Consider the following 20,657-nt stretch of genomic DNA (forward strand, 5'->3'; position numbering starts at 1 on the left):
AGAGAGAGAGAGAGAGAGAGAGAGAGAGAGAGAGAGAGAGATCAACTGACAGGATGACTGTGATACAGACTACACAGGCAAGTGAGAAAGCCTAGGGACTGTTCAATTATTTAAGAGTTTTATGTTATATAGCTAGTTTAAAAATTAAGAAGATCGGCAAAATAAGAAGAAAACTTATCAAAGTATTATAAAATTATCACACATAGGCCTACCAAATTATAAAGATAATCTTTCATGACACTCAAAGATTTAATTATAATAAGAAATGGTGAAAAATGTACTTTTTAAACTGAATTTAACTATGATATGACTGCATGATTCTAGACATGGGTATGAGGGGCCTTGTTGGCTCTACCTAAGGCTTTTATTGCGAGTTCGATGTTCGGCAAAATCAAAGGCGTCGATGAGGAGTTCACACCTTGGCGTGATTCCTTTGTCGTAAAATCCTTGCGTCTGTAGCAAACGTGTACCTCGCATCGAGATTTAGAGTGGAGATGTGATCCCATGCATGAGCATGGATGACCTTTGAAGGTGTTTTTTTTTGTTCATTAAAGTACGATAGGGAAAGCAGTGTTTTTAGTCCCTTCATACTTCAGAGGGGGATAACTTATCTTAGGGATGACTAGTGCAGTAACATTTTATTGTTGCTTTGTTTGATTTATTTTTTAACAGCGAAATCTTAAGTGAACCGGAATTATAAATTGTGGGATCTTAGGTGAAGACTACAACAATAGATTTAGATCTAAACTAAGTATAGTTCTATCAAAAAGACTCAAACTCTTATCCACCCACTCTACCCCCTCCCCTCATCTGATATGGTTTGGTGTTTCTTTAAAATAGAAGTTATTCATCATTATAGTTGTTGGGTATTGATTTCATATTTTAATGGAGCCTCTTGATATCTACATCTAGACAACAGTAGTCTTATAGTAATTAGGAGATGAAAGGGCTTTAAAACATAAAACAAGTCTGATCTCGGAATAAAACCTTTCAAATCTAGATTTCATTGCGTGAGCGCAGCGCAGGTAAACCACAGTTCCGCTGCGAGAGAGGGCTCCTATCAGGCGTGCGGTGCCGCCCACAGAGCATCCTCCATTACAGTAAACTCCTTGAAGGAAACCCAAAATTACTCATGATATACGCTCGTATAAGTAAAAAATCGGGACCTAGGCACCATATCACTATACAGAGGATGTCGTTATCTCGAAGGTCATTACAGACAGGCTGCACAGTAGTTCAAAGACTGCAATCAGGCTTACATAGAAAATTCTAATTTCATAATGTGAATGTAACGAAACAAAGAAACATGATTTACCATAGGCTTCACTGAGCACTTGATCGTCATCAATATCATCCTCTGCTGCGTCCAGTAAAGGCGAAAAGGCATATCTGAAACAAGCAAGTAAAAATTCAATTTGTGGACTTTCTCTCTAACATTTCAATTCTGTCTGCAACTTTTTAACATTCTTTTTTTCTTTACTTATTTTGAAAAAGTTAATTTTCTTTAAAACAACATGAAATAAACTAGAATCAACAGCACATTTTCTAAGCAGACTTCTAAGACCAAGTCGCTTCCCCTTTAACACTGCTTGCATGAAAAGAAGTTGTCTTTTATCAAAGGAAAAAAGGCAAACCTCTACAAAGAGGCCTGCAAGAGGGATATGTCTCAAAAAGAGACTACCTTCAGACCATAGGAACTGACAATAGAAGAAGGCAGATAACAAACGAAGGAAATCCCAACAAAGAATATGCAATATCCGAAGTGATAAAAGATGACACAACAGAGGGCAGGACTTCAATTGTTTCTGAGAAAAGTATCTTTCATTTAGATCCCTTGGAATTGGCGAACCATTTTCTTATATATATATATACTAAGCAAATTTAAACAGCAGCCTAATTTGCTGAACGGAAGCAGCAAAGGTCATCTTAAAAGAGACTTAGAAACAGAGGAAATCGTAGGCCCAAAATAAAACAAGGCATGATGTTGGGAGTTCTTTTAACATCAGAAGAGAAACAAAATACCTGCTGCTCAGACTACAGGAAGCTGGAATCAAGAGCCATTTTGCTAAAAAAAAATATTTTTAATTAAAAAAGAGAAGCCATATTCTACCCACGAATAAAAAACAAATCCCTAATTATTCCTTTTCTCAGAGTTTAGTCCTTACCTTTGATTATTTGCAGTCGGACGCCACAGAATCATAATGATCAAGAGAATGACAGAGAAGAGCAGATGCCAGAACGCTTCATCCACCCACAGCTCCTTCCAGTCCTGGGGAAAGATGCAAATCAACGATAAAACCATTGTCCTAACGATGAAAGGAAAACATTGACACAAAAGTCTCCCAGAGATGTACCCCTCCTACCATGAAAAGAGACAAAACAAGCGCAAAATTCTGGTTAAAGCAAAAAAAACAAAAAACCCCCACTAAAATGAGTAAATGTTCCATTGAACTGAAATCGATATACTAAAAAAGACTTGTATCAATAAAATACATGTTAACACAATGAAATAACATGATACCTAAATGTTCCATCAACCTACAATTTTATTTATAAAAAGAGACCGAATAACCATAAAATGGCCGTCAAAAAGGTGGAACATAAATGTACCCGGCAAAACGGCTCATCTACCCATATTCTAGTCAGGTGCAAAAGAAGAGTCTACTTAAGTTTCATTGTTGTAGTAAGAGTTTTATGGCACTTGCAACACAATAAGGTCACATAAGTGTTGAATATTAGTAACAAACATAAACACGAAGAAGGAGAGATAAAGATGATAGATATTTGACAGGGAAGAAGGACCAAACCTCACTAGAGCACCTGTCAACCACCTACAACCTAAGAGTTAAACCCTTGTCAAAACAAAAAACTGAAAACGTTGACACCAATTGCTTCATTGACCCACAATCCTGGGTTTAAAAAAAAACAAAACCTTTGACATAACATGTAAGTCAAGAGAAGGGCTCCAAAATGCTGTTTTAGTTTCAAAATGTTCCAATTCTAAAGAAGTCCTCAATTAATATGCTGACTGAAAAACAGCAGCTGAACCTCCCATAATATGCTCACCCTATTTTTTAAAGACAAATATTCATTAAATAAATACACCTATTCATGCTGCTCCACACCCAAGGTCATTAACACATTACACCCTAACTCGCCCGAGACTGCCCGGGAATTCCCTTACGCACTCCATCCTGACTCGCCCGGAACCGCCCCCGCCGACCGAGCATCTTTAGAAACGAAATCTCGCCTTGACGAGACTCTGAGGCCGAGATTTTGATTTGCATATTTATTGCAAAAAGTTTGTTCTTTCGTTTGATACCGAAACGAAATTTTTCGGGCCAGTAGTTTTAGTATTAGAGCCGAACGAAGTGAGATCGCATTACCGACACTTCGAAAGCATCTCGACTTGTTGAAAAGCGACACAATTGAGTTTGAAAAAGGAAATAACGATGGATTTGAGCAAAAACAAGCATCTGACAAATCAGATGACTCAGATTTTGATGAAAACGTTGTAGCAAGAGTTTCCGATTCCGATTGATCAGACGTAGAGAATCTAGAATTGAGATCTGGGGCCCGACCGCTCAGCTGAGAGTGAGAGTGACGGGTCGGACACCCCGATTGAACTAAAGTTAGAAAATTTGCAACAGTTTGCCCATACATAAAGTTATATTTTTCTGAAACTACATTCATTTTTCGTTTTAACTTTTATTCTTTCAGGATTTTTGGAATTTGTTTAGTATTTTAAAAATGTGGTTTTTAAAGGTTTGTGTTCACGGGAGGTGGGTTCCTTCCCCTTGCTTAGGATCTAACAATGGACTTTCCGTCCAGACCCTTAGGGTATAATGTGTTAAGGAAATCAGTTGGGTTTATTCCTGCCATATTGTCATAGAAAAGATTTTTAAATTATGGGCCGACAAAGAGAATATTTTGGACACTGAAAAAAAAAGCACTATGGACAACAAAAAAAAGGATGACATTGCTCTTGGTAATTCCACCGACCGTGATGCAGTCCTTGAAGCGATGCTGGGTCAGGAACCAGATCATGTACGCGATGGAAGCTGGAAGGGAAGAAAACACACGAACAACAATTCATTACTTATTCTCAAAACGATGGTGACAAATTTTGTTCAACAAGCAATCAATTCAAACCGTTATCTTAACTATTGGGATTCTTTTAGATTCATATCATTATAGGTAGGTAAAGCAGCATTTACCGTTAAACAGAAATTTGAGAAAAAATTAGGCACCAATTACTCTCGTTGACAACATCATTAACGATGCCTAAAAAAAAAACCCAACCATTATATGACTTATTTGTCCAAGTTAAGAAAATTAAGAACTATAACCTACTTATGGTCGTTTATGGCTGACAAAAAAGGAGGAAAGACAGAAAAAATGAATAGTAGGATGAAAAAGAAAGACCTATCAGTGGTACCCTACAACCACCCAACCAGAGACAACAACATACTAAACAGCCAAAGATACTGACCAAGGATGGCAAAGATGAGGGTGTTGGTGAAGTGACGGTATAACGACAGTTTCACCACATTGCGTCGTAGTCTCAGAGTCCTGGTCGTTTGAAGCAGGGCGGAGAAAATGTAGTCTGGGTCAAGGTCACAACCATTTATATTACACGAGATTCCACCACAACAACTGGCTCCACGTGCTAATACAATGACACAAGTGAAGCAGATGTACAGATTCTGCGACAAGACAACAATCAGATGAGTTGCAGAAACAACAACAACAAAATTCTCATGTTTTACGACAAAATTGAAATGAAGCATCTTCTATCCTGTATGAAAGAGTCAAGTTAAGATGCGTGTGATACAGTATTACATCCCAGAAAAAAGACAGTGTCAGGAGGTAGAATATTTTCCCTACTTGAAAATAGAACTCACATTTTCAGCCATCAAGGTAAAGAACCTAACCATAGGCCACAGATGACAGCGATGGAATTGTTCCGAACACATTTCTTCGGTAATTGCTACTCAGTGCATCAGCACTTAGCATCAGAGCATGCATCAAACATCCTCAGGACACATGTCAACTTTTTGGTCTTTATACAGACTTGAGCCAAAGAGATGACAAAAACTGTTTGCAATTTGAATGAATTTCTGAAAAAAATTACAGGGCTTCTTGATAGTTTTACTACATCATTCTGTAAGTGGTGCTTCGGAAAAGTTTAAGTAACTGGGAAAATTACATTCATTGAGTACAACTACTGCAAAAGACTAGCACTTCTTTGCTGACAACTCAAAATTAAAATAAAAATCAACTGGACGACAATATGTCAAAACCATTACTGTGTCCCCTTTTCAACCACTACAAGAATTTATAACACATTTCTAAAAAGTCTTCAGCACATCCAAAGGATATCCACCAGCAAATGATGGCGTCTGTGACAGCCAGGGGAACAGCAGCAAACATCCACTCCGTGGACTGATCTGGTCGCTCCTAAGCGGAAAACAAGAAACAACATTTTCTGTGAAACAATAGTTGATCAAAGGATTCACAGCCAACAGGGGATACAATAATATCAAGCTGGATACAGACCAATGAAGTAACATTTTATACCTGTACAGTCGAACCTGCCTTAACGGAAAATGCTTTGCCCGCTCAGCACCGATTTGAAAAAAAACTCGCAAGTTTGGTTCTGCCGGCTCTAAACTTAAAACAATGGCCATACCGCTGGGAAAGGAAGGGGAGTAGGGGTGCAATTTGGGGGTAGATGTTGCTCCATCATGTGAACCCTGAGCGATTCAGATAGTCAGGATAGTGAGGGTGTGAAATCTCACGACTGCTGGTGAGAGTGCTCGAGTACCGAGCCACTACGCAAACTTTCCCGGGTAGCCAGAGGCCAAAGGTGTGAAATTAGACTGACCAAGGCTCGCCGCCCTGATCTTACGGCCAGCCGAGAAAAGAGTTCCTCGAATTGTTGTTACATGATGGCAGCGAGGGGTGGCATTTGTTGACTGCGCTTGTTACACTGATGGGTGGGGCTAAGGGTAGAAGAAAAGGAGATGTTCTAACGTTTCTGTCTTTAATAGGTCAAACAGTGGTCCTATGAAAGGCAAGCACTGGTGGTAATTGGATAAGCAAGACTGACGCATGCCATAGCAATGGAGAGGTGTGAAGTTTTGAGCACTGCTTGCCGATCGGACAAGCGATCCTTGATCCCACCGTCTTATACAGGTTCGACTGTATATAATATCACAGTGAACTAAAAAGTAAAAAGAAGCAAGTAGAACAAGCTATACTTGAAATCTTGGCTTTTAGTAGAGGTTTTACAGCGCTCACAACTGCAAAAGGTCATATGAGCGCCAGAAGATTAGAGGTGTTACAATTGAGTAACAAACATAAAAAAGAAAAAGGGGCGATAAGGGCAAAAGATGATTGACAGGAAAGAAGGAGCAAACCACACCAGAGCACCCGCCAACCACCCACAACCTTGGCTTTATTAAACAAAAAACTAACAACTCGTGTATGGTAGACAGTGACTGTCGATGATGCACATGTGAACGACACCGGACACAGCACAGTCACACGACACGCTAAGCGACACTCATAAATGCCATGACAAACGAGACAACAAGTGAACAGAGACGCAACAAGAGAAATATCGCTACAGTGACCATGATTGCCTAGGCGTATGTGTCGAATGTTTCGTCTCACCTTGGTGGCCCGCATACAGCCCTCTATGGAGGCCAGGATGATGTACACTACTCCAGCTATCAACACTTTGTGCAGAGTCTGTCCAAGTCTGGGTCTGGAGAGAAAGCAAAAGTGATTTTTGTCATATCGTTACCTTAGAATTTAAAAAGTTCCATCTGACACTTTTGGACATTTTGAGTTACTAAAACCATGAGGCCAGAAACTAAATGTTCTATCTGCTCTATCAAAATTGCAAGACTATTCAGAGTCACTATCAAGATATTCAAAGAACTGCATTTGAAAATCTTGACCGTGTTGTCACATTTTCACTGTTAAAAAAAAATGGAGATACGACAAGAAAGAATTGAGGTCACGACGTGTTAAAGTCAGTTCAAAATCTTTTTTTACCAGTACGATTACTTAATAATAGATAGCATTTGTATAGCGCAAATCCCCGCTCAACAGCAAGCTATATGCACTTCACAATCTATACTATTACCCCAGCAGACCTGAGAGCATTCTGAACAACCTCAACTTTCTGGGAAGCATACAGTGCAAGTAGCCATTTACAGGTACTAAAACACTAACATGCTGACAAGATCTTTCACTGTCTATAGCCGGGTACCCATTCCCACCTGAGGGAAGTGAGGAATTTTGTGTTAAGTGCCTTTCCCAAGGACACAACGTCGGGCCCGCGGCTCGAACTCCCGAACCCGCAACCTCATGATTATGAGTCGGGGTAACCTAACCACCAGGCCACCAACACCATAGGCGTGCTCTGATTCAACCTGCAACTCCCACAGGATCAAACCAAGCTAGAGTAGAGTAAAGACATTTTTTTTAAAATATACATCTTCAGGGTTTAAACCATAACCATACATCTTCCGGATTTAAACCTACACCTTTCGGATTTAAACCATGCATCTTCAGGGTTTAAGCCATGGTATCTGCACCCAAGTCCAGCATGACACCAACTGAGAAAACAACACGCCCCATGACAAACAGAAAGCCATGATGGACTTACTTGATGATGCCAAAGCCCAGGCACACGATGATCACCAGCATCCTGGCCAACCCTCTTTTAACGCATGACACCAGCTCCGCGAGGATTATTGCCCCTTGGACTGGCTGACCCTCTTTGTTGATGTTCTCATACTCAGCAAAAAAGACAGCTTTCTCAAGCATTCCTGAAATGATATCATTAGAGTCCATTGAAGCAATACTAAAAACAATAACGGCCCAGTATAATTTGGTCTGTCGAGAAGGTTATGCTGACAGGCAATATTTTCAAACAGCCTCTGTGCTACTTAAAATGTTCCTGAAATAAAAGAGGAAAAGCTAGTCTTTAAAAAACCCAGTTCATCATGCCACAAAATACATCAGTAACACCATCAAAGAAGAAAGGCATGTTAAATATAATCTCCCCTGGGAAAGTAAAAAAGTAATCTTCAGTTAAATAATTAGCTAGGCATACAGATGATATCCCCTCTAATCCAACGTCCTCATCTAGTTTTAGCTTCTCAAAGAAACAGTGTCAATGTCAACAAGTTTTTTAATTTTTTGGTCATAAATGATATTTTTTGACTGCACTAAATCATATTAACTGGGAACCTGTATCACTGACATCTATGCTCCCATTAGTCAGTGCAACAAGTCTCAAAACCAGGATTGACTCAAGCACTGGATAGGATTATTGATGGTATCAGAGGAGCAAACTAGCCCTGTCTGATAATCATAATTATATATACGTTTCCAGCAGCTATCATTAGACTTCACTGTGACACATCAAGTCCTGATGTAGCTCTAGAACTACACATCAGTGCTAAATATTGTTGTTCACAACACATTCTGTCTAGACACTGTTGTATGCTACATATCACTTCTACACATTGTCTCACCATTATAAAAACACGTAAAAGTGTAGTTCCATAGCTAATCATCACATAAAACTGTACTTTCAGTACGTTCCAATGCAGTTTTACCTCTTCATGACACACTGAAATATAGTCTTAACGTTCCACATCACATCTAAAAATAGCATAACTCTGAAAGCAAAAAGAAAAACACAAGAACTGAAAGAGCTCTTAATTCCATTACATAAGTACAGAGACAAAGTTGGATTTTTTTTTCCTATCACTGTGCAAGTGAAGCCATCAATAATTGATTAATCATCCTTACCAAGGAGAATAACTCCTCCAACCCAGAACTGTACCCGCAGCAGATCCCTCCAGTTGCAGGCCAGCATGAAGAGCCAGAAGATACCGTAGCCAATGTAGACCAGGCCCATCATGCCGTAAAACTGAAACAGATGCAGCAGAACAATATAATGATTTTACACTACAGTGTGAGTATAAAGATGGCAAAACTGCCGTGCCAAGGCAGACCGACGTTTCTGCAAAAATTTAATAATTTTTGCATCTTTGTTTAAATGGACGCCTATACCCATTCTGCATATTGTGTCAAAGGCAGGAAAATGTATCTGCACTACAAATAGGATATTTCACTATGGCAAATAGACGTAACTGAAGGGCCATGCCCGGCCATATATTTTCAATGGCAGCGTGACGTAACTCAAAATCATAAAAAGTGCAGCTACGTCACTCTACCTTTGCACGGCAGAATAGTAGGGTGTAGTTTGGGGGGGAGGCTCTAGTGTGGTCAATCTATCTTTTCTGCCTCTTGCATTTGGTACGTGGGTACTTTTGAGAAGCGTACTACTTGTATTTCTTTTCAGACTAACTAACTTCACCTGTCTCTGATGAACTGCGCCTGTCCATGGCTGGCTCGAAAAAGATTAATAGTCAGGATCACTGTGCACAAGCAGATCTTTATCACATTGTAAATGACAATAACATGAACCTTTTGCCATCATTGACCAAGAGTCAGGGAGAGGTTTGTTTTCCCAAACAGGTCTTCAGTTTGTGTCTTGTGCAGCTGAATTGTGCAAAATCCATAAACATTGCAAAACTGAGAAAGCAGTTAAGTAAAATGTTCTTCATTCAGAAATGAGTCGAAATGCCATAAAGGGAACAAAACTATGGAAGTACACAACAACATTTGCCCTACTCCAACCCTCTATACATGTTTTAAATCAAAATGTTCTGGATCGATAATAACAACAACAAATCAAAATGTTAACTCTTGTTAATGCAGCCAGTCTACTAAATTAAAAATTTTGTCAATACCATATAGAATCATAAACCTGCAATCTCTCCGACAGGATTTTAGAAGAATTCAGACTTGAAGCTAAACAAACCCAGTCTATCAACAGAAGGTTCTGAAAATAAATATTCTAAAGTCATATTCTAAGACAGACAATGCAAAAAAATAACAAATTCTTCTTCCATTAAGTGTGATTTGGACATCTTATATGGAAGGGTCGCATAAAAAAACAACCCAACCTATTTTTAAGTGAAGATGGCAAAAAAATAAAAGATGTTTTCTTTTCCCACTTATTTAACAACTTACGATGAGGAGCGGCCAGTCAGCAGCACTGATATAGTTGTCATCCTTAGTCATGCGAACTGTGACTGAAGAAGACAGAACAAAGCAAATAAAGAGTCATTTGCACAGGGTTTTGAACACATGGACAACAACAGCTGGTATTTATGTATTCCCACAAATTTTTGCGAGTTCAAAATTCAACTATTCAACATGACTCCAGTTTTACACAGACAAAATACAGAAAAATAAATTAATTAAAAAATACCCCCCCCCCCCCCCCCTCAAATGTACTTTGGAAAACCTAGGTACATAGGGAGCCCCCCTCACTTTACTTTCAGTTTTAGTAAGGTTTTACGGCCCTCGCAACTGCATATAAGGTCATTTGAGCGCAAAGAGGTGGATGTCAACAGAGAAGTCCAAACGGGGAATCAGGCTTATTCTGCTCAACTCTCTACCCTTAACAGCGCAAAGTCTGCTTTGACTATCAAGGCACCCCGGAAATAGCAGTTCACAAGAGAGTTACATACAAAAAAATTAGAGGAAAAATGATGATAGTAAGGACGAGGAAAGAAAAAACAGCAGTTCCCCCAATGTTGTTCCGGCACAGTATGAGCATGACATTGATAAATTGGCCAATTTAAAATTCTACTGTGCATAACAACATGTTAATATCCCCCCTTTGGGAATGGCCTAAAGACACTTTCAGTCAGTAGCACTGCCCTGGGGGGGGGGCTCAGTATCCCACAAACCCAAAACAGGTGAGTACAAGCGGGAAATTTTACAGGATCGTATGATAACAGAAAACAATATTGTCTTTCAAGTAATGAATAACCAAAACAAAAGATGAACCCTCTTGTACAGCCTACCTCACAACCAACGAGACACGAAAGAGGGAGCAGACAAAAGCAGACAGAGAGAACAGATGAACGTAGACTCACTTTCCGCATGGAATTTGTCGGGAAGTGGCTTCTCCGAATCCGCACTACTGAACTCAAGAATCAGCACATAGTAGCCATCTTTCCAGACTTTCAAAAACCTGTCAGCATCATTTTCATTCTGCAGAGGTGATAATGAAAACATTTATCTTCTTGATTTGCAAAATGAGTGTCTTCTGCCAAGGTTTGGGTTGTTGTAGTTTACTTTTACTAAGAGTCTTAGGGCACTTGCAGCACAATAAGGTAAAATAAGTGCCAAAGAATAGATGTGTTACAAGAGAGTAACATACACAAAAAAGAAGGAGAGATAAGGACGATAGATGTTTGAAGGGAAAGAAGGAGCAAACCACACCAGAGCACCCACCAACCACCCACAAGGTTTGGGTTGACAAGCATGATGGACGAAAAAAATAAAAAGACAACTGAAGAAATGGCCCCCCCAAAAAAATGAATTTCAAAAATTAAAAACCCAACCAACAAATAAAATAACAAATACTAAGAAGCCACAAAACAAAACAAAAAACAAACAAAAGTGATACAATTATACAAATGGTATACCGTATGCTATCCCCAGCAATTGGCAGCATTGGTAATAATGATAACTTTATTCACTTAAAAGGCTAATAATAGATCTACATAATGTACATGTTTATGAAAAAAACGTGTCCAACTGTTTCAGAATATTAAAAAACTTCTCACAAAGACTTTACTCAAATGTAAAAATCGTGCCTATAGTGACTAGAATAACTGACATAAACTCAATATAAATTACATAAATTCACTTACTAGGTTACAAAAAAACCCAAAGGTTTAGGAGACATAAAGAAGTGTCAGGAAATGTTTGGGTATTGATTTTCATAAAAAGGTTGAGAGTATGTCAAACAGCAATAAGATATAAACATTACGAGTAAATTCTGTGTATGCTTAAATTTTATCACCATGCTTTATATTTGAAATTGGATCTATTAACAGGTAAATGAAATTTTTTAAAATAAAAACGGGTAATTGACATAATTTTTTTTTAAAGTATCAAAGCAGGCAAATGAAACAGATATGTTCACTTTATGATAAGCACAAAAAAAGTGCAAAAATCTGAAGAATTGTCGCTAAATGTAACAACATTACAAAATATTAAAATTTTGGAAAATTCTACTTTTTGTGGAAACAATAATTAGAATCTACTAAAAAAGGAAAAATGTTACTGGCAGGGACCACATTCATAATCAGTTCTGCCAGCATTGTGTCACAAATTAGAGGTAGATAAAGAGATTATACTGCTTGGTAAAGGAATGTGCGACTTAACCAAAAAATTAGCAAGTTATGACATTTCACAAAGCAGCTCGAGTAACTTCTCTTGACAACCCACTTACAGAGCGGTAAAGAAAGGTGTGAGGAAGAAAGAGAGCAAACTAGAGAAGTGAGGAAGAAAGAAAACGAAAAAGAAAGAAACAAAAAATAAAGGGGGCCAATGGGTAACATAATGACCAATGCCTTGCTCTACTGCGCACTCACCCTATCAGGAAAGTAGTCAACTCCAGTCTTCACATGGTAAGACAGAACAAGGGACTGATTTAGCAAACATTTCATACATATGTACGAACCACATATAAGTCTCTTTAACCCCTCCATTGCCTCATGACATACCTGGTACGTCAAGAAAATGCATAATTTTTAGCTTTGTGGCGTACCATCTATGTCACCGAAGTTGGCAAAGTTTGCCTTCCTGGTTGCCTATATGATGTTACATGTACGGCACGCTAATAACGCGGCTCTAATTCTTCTGTACAGAGTTGTTTTAGCCACATGCAGAGTGGATTCGTATCTGGGAATAACAGACTCTCACATCAGCACCGGTGAACAATCTAATTGTATTGCAAGTGCCATGTATCTCTTACTAAAACTAAAAGTTTTTACATCAGTAAATTCATTTGAAAAAAAAAGAAATATACTGAGCAGAGGCAGCAGTTATAATTTTAACACTTGTCCTCAACTTTGCCACAGCATTCTTCACTGTCTCAGAAAAGATTTGGAAAAAGGTTAAGTTCTTATCGCCGCTGGGTCACATTTATGCCATGCTGTTACGAGTATATATCTTCCATGAGGAAGTCAACATAGACGGGTTCACATGTAGGTCAAAAGTACAGTAGTCTTCGCTTAAGATCCCATCGCTTACAATCCCAGTTCACTTAAGACACAGCAGTTTTAAGTAAAAAGAATTCTTACGGCACAAAAGTCACCCCTAAGGTCCCGCTCTGAAGGATTACATTCGGATAAGATCCAGCATTTGAGATCATAACCCCAAACAATGCTTTTCTCATGGGTCTCAACTCAGAATTTTTAAAAAGGAGGAACTTTCCGTGTGATCGCGACAGAAGCCCATTTTCACGAGACACCCACTATTATTATACTGTGGGACCCTAGAATGTTGAAATAAAAACCATAAATTTATCAAAGCAAGGTTATTTCATACCAGTTTGAGGGTTTGGAAGATAATTTCAAGTAAAAGTCACTTACCAAATATTTACAATCTTGATTACGTACAGAAAGTGGAGGCGCACAGTGGTCTAGTGCGACTTATTTATATTTTACCTTCATCATATTCGCCTGCATATATAAACTATATAAAATGAATCTAGTTTTGAGCCTGGGAAAAGGCCTAGAACCAGAATATCGACTGTTATGAACCAGTCTGGGTGTAATGATTCATATAATAAACGTGAAAGACAAAATTAATGCTCAAACTCAAAGAAGAGTAATAACATGAATGGCTCAAGTAAACCTATTCAGTGTGAGAGGTGTAAGAACTGCGGGAGGGCACGATGCAGTGACACTGAAAATATGCGAATCTTGAACAAAAAGCTAAAATATAGAGACATAATTTACTCTCACCCATCCAATGAAACGTGAACACTTAGGCCCCTGCCCTAAGTTCATTAACACGCTTACAAGTAGTTATGACGGATCCCGATTATACACAAGGCATGCACTAACGCGCACTTTGCAGAGAGCTGTAGTGGTAATCAAAATTCTAAATATTAAAATTTGCTTCCAATTTCTTTTATTTTTTTCTCCTCTGGTGTTGCGTCCAGCCCTCCCCCCTTCCCCGAGTGTATCTTTTTTTAAAAATCAATAATCTCCCCCCATTCCTGAGTCCTGTACTTCACAGCGCTCAGAACACGCGCAGGTTCATTGACCGGTCGCAATGACGAGCCCGACAAGACGCTTGTATAACTTTCTTTTCTTTTTTTTTGCCCCCACAAGTGACAGCACAGTGACGAACATTATTTTCATGGCGACACCACGTTTGTAATGCAGAACCTGCATGTTTCAAATGTTGCGTATTTAGACTTTTACAGACAAATTTCTGAGACCTTGATTTTCCGGTCGAGCCTCGGTGTCACATACAATTCCGCTTGCCGCCATAGCCGCCTGTTCGCGTGAAACGTACCCTCAGACCGGGAAAAGCCGAATTAATATCACAATCGCGACCGGAAAAAATGAACTTTAAAGACGTTATCGGATTTGGTTTTCAAATAATATTCGAGATCTTTTATGTGTTTTCCCGCGTCTCGGCGATCTTTTTCAAATTCCCGGGTAATAGCTGAGGCCTGGCAGTCACTCTGCTTCCAGCAACTCTCTTTCTGATTGACCCACTGTCGCGGTAGCAGAGTTTAGCGGAGGAAATGGCGGTAGCGGAAATCCGCTAAATTGAGACCCATGTTTTCTTACGTGCTCTCAAGCCTAATTTGGCAAAAAATTATCAAATCTCAACGCACCTTTGCTTTTGCCGGGCTACTGGAAACAGGTTTTGGAGTAGAACTAGTTACTTTGCTGGAATCAGCCTCTCTTCTTTTTCTGTTTGCACCTGTCCCACCTTCTTGCAGTGGTTTACTTTCACTGCCAGCTGCAGGGGCCGATCCGTCCTTGCCAGGCTGTGCAGCGGCCGATCCGTCCTTGCCAGGCTGTGCAGCGGCCGACCCGTCCTTGCCAGACTCTGCAGAGACATCTGCTGCAGCAGTGGCCTCCGTACCACTCGTTTTCGTTGACGCTTCATCTGTCTTTGTAGCCGAAGTCTTCTTCTGAAAACAAAGAGTGCAGAGACGTATTTTACAAAGGAGGCCAAAGACTGCTTAACACTAGCTCCCAACTCACCTCTTTGACTCCCTGACTGAACAATCCCTAAAACTGTTCTCTACTTCATACCCAGGAGTTAATTTTGAGCTTTCCATAAGGGACTATGTTTTTATTTTCAATATCTTTTTCTTTTTAAAAAAATCATATTTTTGTTTGTTTGTTTGAGTAAAAAGAAACACATCGACACAATAACAGTCATTTAGTGATGGGAAAAAGTAAGACAGACAGACAGAAACAGAGTGGAAAGTAAAGAAGTAGGACTTACCAGTGACGCCCTCCAACCACTTACTTTTTAAAATGAATATAAATGATCAATATATTAAGAGTAAAAGACACTATCATTATCAATATACTCATTGAGAGAATCTTTACCCCTAAGGTACTCACAGATGTCAGTCTAGTCACAGTCGGTTTGGTGTAGTTAAAAGGCTGTAGGAGTAAGAACAAAACAAAATATTATTACTTCAAATTCACATTTTTGAAACATAAAGGGAACTATTCTAGCCATACTTGTTGAAAAACCGTATTACAACACAATATACAGTCGAACCTGCCATGACCACCACCTGTATAATACGGCCTCCTATACAAATGGCCACTTTCCATTTTCCCCCTTGTTAGACCTGCATGCGAGCCTCAACCAGATTGTCTGAAAATTTTGCGCATTTGTGGGTGTCATAAGGAAGGACATCCGAGTAACCAGCGACCACCCCAACAAACACAATAAAGAAGAGACCTAACCCTAACCCTACCCCCAAAAAGAACCTGCAACGGGCCTCATGTAAAAAGGCCAAAACAAGTCCTAAATGAAAAAAAAAAAAATTTAAAAACCACACCCCAAAACAAACAAGGAGCATAGATCTAGATCTATATGGCTTACATCTGCATTGCTATAGGGTTTGATCTAGATCTAGATCTTGTAGAACAAGTGAATAGGAATAGGCCTTGAACTAGAAATCCGCATCCGATTCCGAACAGAGGGACTCAGCTGAGTCTAGATTCTAGATCTAGATCTAAATAAATAAATAATTCACGCACCTAATGAAATGCTTATTTTTACCAATATTAATATTACAGCACAACCTATGATAGGGTTTGACACAATAGAATTGGAATATGAATCCTCCATTGAGGTCTATAATGATCTATATAAATCTAGATCTAGATCTAGATTCTATTAGAACAAGAGAGTCGGACTTGAATGAATCCACACGATCTGAACAATTGAATTAGTCAACAAACGAAATTCAAAATGGCCGCTCGAGCACGAAACTGAAAGTACATAATTTAGGTTGTCGTCCTTTTCCGTATTCGCATTTCTACTTAGGTTCCGACAATTATGTTGGAAACGCCGACATCGGCAGTCGGCGGTGCGCGCGTCGGCGGTCGGCACGAAAACGAAAGTGCCGACGAAGCCGACGGGAAAAAAAAGGGGTCGCTGGCAGTCGGCCAGGCCTCACACTACGCACATTGACTGATACAGGTGGGCCTAGCGATAGCATTGGCCGGTTCGCAGGTCGGGTCGCGATTGTCGGATTTCAGACGATTGTCGGCAAACATGCAGGTCTACCTTGTGTTTTTTCTATATAATTTAACCGTGTAAAACGGTCACCTGTCCAACGCGGCTACGGCCACCTTATTTTATCAACCTGAGACCAAATTTACCTGCCTCAGGCGGCCAGGCGCGGTCACTCATTGCACGACACTTTGTTACAAATTTTGAATTGGCCCCTCACTCTATGGACGGGCCGTCATAATTCATTCACCTGTCGCTATTGTTAATCCCTCCAGTGAATGTTTATCCATGTTGACCAATGGGTAGGCCTACCAATAAATTTTCAACTGCTGGTGAGGGACGCGTGATCGGTCATAACCTATAAGCCCCGCCACAACTCATGCACAAATCGTGTGTAAGGTGACTGGTCACTGTTTTGTTTACCTAATCTGTAACAAAGTAACAATGGACGTTGACATGAACTTGCATGTTTTACCATGGCACTCGGTCTTCATCGTCTTACATACATAACATTTCATTTATTTTACCCTTGCACAAAATCAGCAACAAAAAGGAAGCTTACCAAAAAACAAACGAACAATACAACACAAAAGACCCTTCTTACACCACTCACCCCCCTTTTTCAAAAGAAAACAAAAACCCTTTTGAATTAGCCTTATGGCAGTCCTAATACTGAGATCAGCCCCGGTTTGGATCTCGGAAAAGAATGATTTGCTTTCTTCATTTCGATCAGTTCTGCCTAAGACGGCCACCTGTGTTATAACAGTTATACAGTCACTTTTCTCCAAGACAATGGGTGGCCGTTTTACACAGGTTTGACTGTATTAAAAGTGACACAATGCAAAGTCTGTAGATGAAACCGGCCGAAACCTTAGCGGTCCGTTATTACATAACATTCCAGCTCATACAATGCCCCAACAAGTGTGAGTGAGCATAGGACCTTCAGCAAAGACTTTTTCCTCCCTCCTCCAATCCATACAATACAACACACCAAAACTGAAATTGGGGGACAACATGACCTTGTCATTGTTGTAATCATTCTTAACACAGCAATGCACACACTTCAATCTTTGAGTTTTAGTCTTACTAAGAGTTTTACAGCACTTGCAACAAAATAAGGTAGAAGTGATAAAACTTAGAGGTGTTACAAGAGAGTAACAAACATAAAAAAGAAGGAGGAGAGACCAGGTCCATAAATGTTTGATAGGAAAGAAGGAGCAAACCACACCAGAGCACCCGCCAACCACTCGTCCATCTTTGAGCCTGGTATCATGTCGAGAAGCACCTTATATTAAGTGGCTTGCAAAATAACAACAACAACAACACAGACATATACGAAACCTTCGTACAGCACTTATCATACAAAACAGACGTATCTTCAGCTATTTCAAGACAAGATTACCCAGGGCAAGTAAAAAATCAGAGTAAACTCTCAATCTGAACTCAATAAAATTAAAAACATTCTTCAGAAACACACTTTGCTTCAAACGAGGTGGAGTGTGGCTTTAGGTGACTCTGCGCGATAAAGACAGCATAATGCCAGGTAGAAAATTTTGATAACAGCATCACAGAAAAAGTAGTTGAAGAAACTTTCTCAACAATGACTTACAACAATAGCCACACAAAGTAAAAAAAAAAAAAGGTACTCTACACAGCAATATGGAGACTCAAACAGCTTACAAACATGGGTCAAGAAAATCGTCTTACATGTATATATAGATGGCGGGACTTATGGCAAGAAATATACCCAACAGTGGCATTCAAGTACTCAGTTTCTTTGTACGCCGTGGTCAGAAATTGGGGGCTTTGCAGATAACTCTTGGCAATAGTCTGAAATTTTAAAAAGAGGATGTCAGCATTGCAATTCATATGGATGACAATCTGGAAAAAAAAAAAAAAAAAAAAATGGAAGTCCCAAGACCATGCTTAATAATGTCAACACACAATGTAACTAAACAAACAAAAATAAATAAATGAATAAAATAAAAAAAATTTTAATGATAATAATAATAATATAATAATAATAATAATGAATAATAATAATATTTAAGATCACTTCTATAGCACCCACTCCCTAGTGGCTCTAGGAGGCGCTTCACAATAAAAACAAGATTGAAATCAACAGTTCATGCATCCTGGCCCATTCAACGTACAACAATTCTTTCAAATAGATATACACTTCTAATCTGACAAAGAACACATACGCAAAAAGGCAATCACTGTGGCTACTGATCACACTACTTGGAAGAAGAAAAAAACTAGTTAGTAAAATGGGATTTAAATAAATGTGTTTTTAGACCGGATTTATAATAATAATAGATAGCATATATATATAGCGCATATCCCCGCTCAGCAGCAGGCTCTATGCGCTTTACACTATATTATTACCCCAGCAGACCATAGAACACTCCGAAACATTCTCAGCTTCCCGGGAAGCATACAATTTAAATGCTGTCAAAGAAGGCGCCTCTCCTAAATGCAAAGGGAGGGAATTAAACACCGAGGGAGCAACTGTCGAAAAAGCCCTACCTCAAATTTCTTCAGCTTTACAAGGCACAGTCTTTACTTGATTTTATTAGTGGATCTTAAACTTCCCGATGGAATTTTCTCATGTAGCAAATTAGAAAGATATTGTGGTGTCAAATTGTTTGAATACTTATAGCATATTATTGCAACTTTGTAATAAATATGGGCTTTAACAGGGTGCCAATGTAACTTGTAAAAGCAATGGTGTGCGTTCTCCTATTGGCCTTTGGAGAACAATTCTCGCAGCTTGGTTCTGGAGTCTTTGCAGTTTATTCATTAGTTCAGCTGGTGTATGTTTATAAGGAGTGAGTTGCAATAGTCAATACGAGATAATACAAATGATGACATCAGTGTCTTGAAGAGATACCTTGCTTTAAGTAAAAGAAAGGTGCCATTTGTGCAATTCTTCGGATCTCTAAATATGCAGCCTTACATAGATTTTGGACTTGATAGTGCAAAGACAATTGGTTGTCAAATATAACTCCTATTTTTGCCCTTTTTGCATTAAAAATCACTTTCTCATTTCCAACGACAAGATGATCATTTACATTAAATTGTGTTGCCAAAGACTTAATTTATATAAAATTATTTCGGTCTTATCGTCATTTAACCTCAGTCTTTTGGTCATCACCAAATGGGTGAGGAGCCTTGAAAACTCACCTTACAAACCACGTTCATGAGACTATGCAAGATGAAATTGCAGAAACATATAAAAATAAATATGCATCCGCATTCTTTCCACAAACCAATAGTTTAACGATTAATTTGACATATTTGGGTAGAGACTTGCATGACAACATCTAAATATTTGGCAACAATCAAAGAATATAAATTGTCAGCTACATTGCTATAATCAGGGTCCCCACCAAATCCTGGAAAAAATTTTCAAGACCCCCAAATTTTTTTCAAGACCCCAATTCGAGGGAAAAATCAGGCCACTGCGCGTCAAGAATGATCCCCAAAAAAGCCCATCTATCAAAGATAAAAAGTCAAAATGTCTATAAATGAATGCAAATGTACATTTTGTAGTGTAGTCTTCAAACAATAGATGACTATAATACTGGATGACTGCCAACCCAGCTTCTCAATTTTCCAAGGGAGGGGCCTCATCCATTTTCCAGGAACACATTACATAACAATGAAAGCGTGTGCTCCATTTATGTCTAATATAATACATGACATATATATGTTTGTAAATACACACACACACACACGTGGGTACATTATATCCAGTCAACAACATGTCAGTGTGGCACTGGGATCTTGAGAGACTTTGGTATTTCAGTCTGTTCTTGCTTATTTATATTTTCCCATCATTATATTAGCCAACATAACAAACTATAGGCCCTACATAAAAAAATGAATCCTGTTTTGAGCCTGAAAAAAGACCTAGAACTAGAAAATCGACTGTCAATAACCAGTCTGGGTGTCACGATTCATATAAT

General features: G+C 39.0%; 1 protein-coding gene across 1 annotated transcript in view; it reads right to left on the reverse strand.

The window, feature by feature from the left end:
- The window catches only part of LOC101857527 (transmembrane protein 87A), a gene marked incomplete at its 5' end in the record, with an annotated part of 26,549 nt that overhangs the window by 4,252 nt on the left and 1,640 nt on the right, over window positions 1–20,657 (reverse strand). The window contains 14 exon segments of the mRNA XM_013079355.1: window positions 1,316–1,389; window positions 2,166–2,269; window positions 4,003–4,061; window positions 4,493–4,601; window positions 5,383–5,460; window positions 6,679–6,772; window positions 7,682–7,844; window positions 8,836–8,956; window positions 10,126–10,187; window positions 11,040–11,157; window positions 12,549–12,575; window positions 14,813–15,115; window positions 15,558–15,599; window positions 18,394–18,516. Coding sequence (XP_012934809.1) covers window positions 1,316–1,389; window positions 2,166–2,269; window positions 4,003–4,061; window positions 4,493–4,601; window positions 5,383–5,460; window positions 6,679–6,772; window positions 7,682–7,844; window positions 8,836–8,956; window positions 10,126–10,187; window positions 11,040–11,157; window positions 12,549–12,575; window positions 14,813–15,115; window positions 15,558–15,599; window positions 18,394–18,516 — 1,477 coding nt within the window.

The sequence above is a fragment of the Aplysia californica genome, unplaced genomic scaffold (assembly GCF_000002075.1).
Source record: "Aplysia californica isolate F4 #8 unplaced genomic scaffold, AplCal3.0 scaffold00003, whole genome shotgun sequence".
In the NCBI taxonomy this organism is placed as follows: domain Eukaryota; kingdom Metazoa; phylum Mollusca; class Gastropoda; order Aplysiida; family Aplysiidae; genus Aplysia; species Aplysia californica.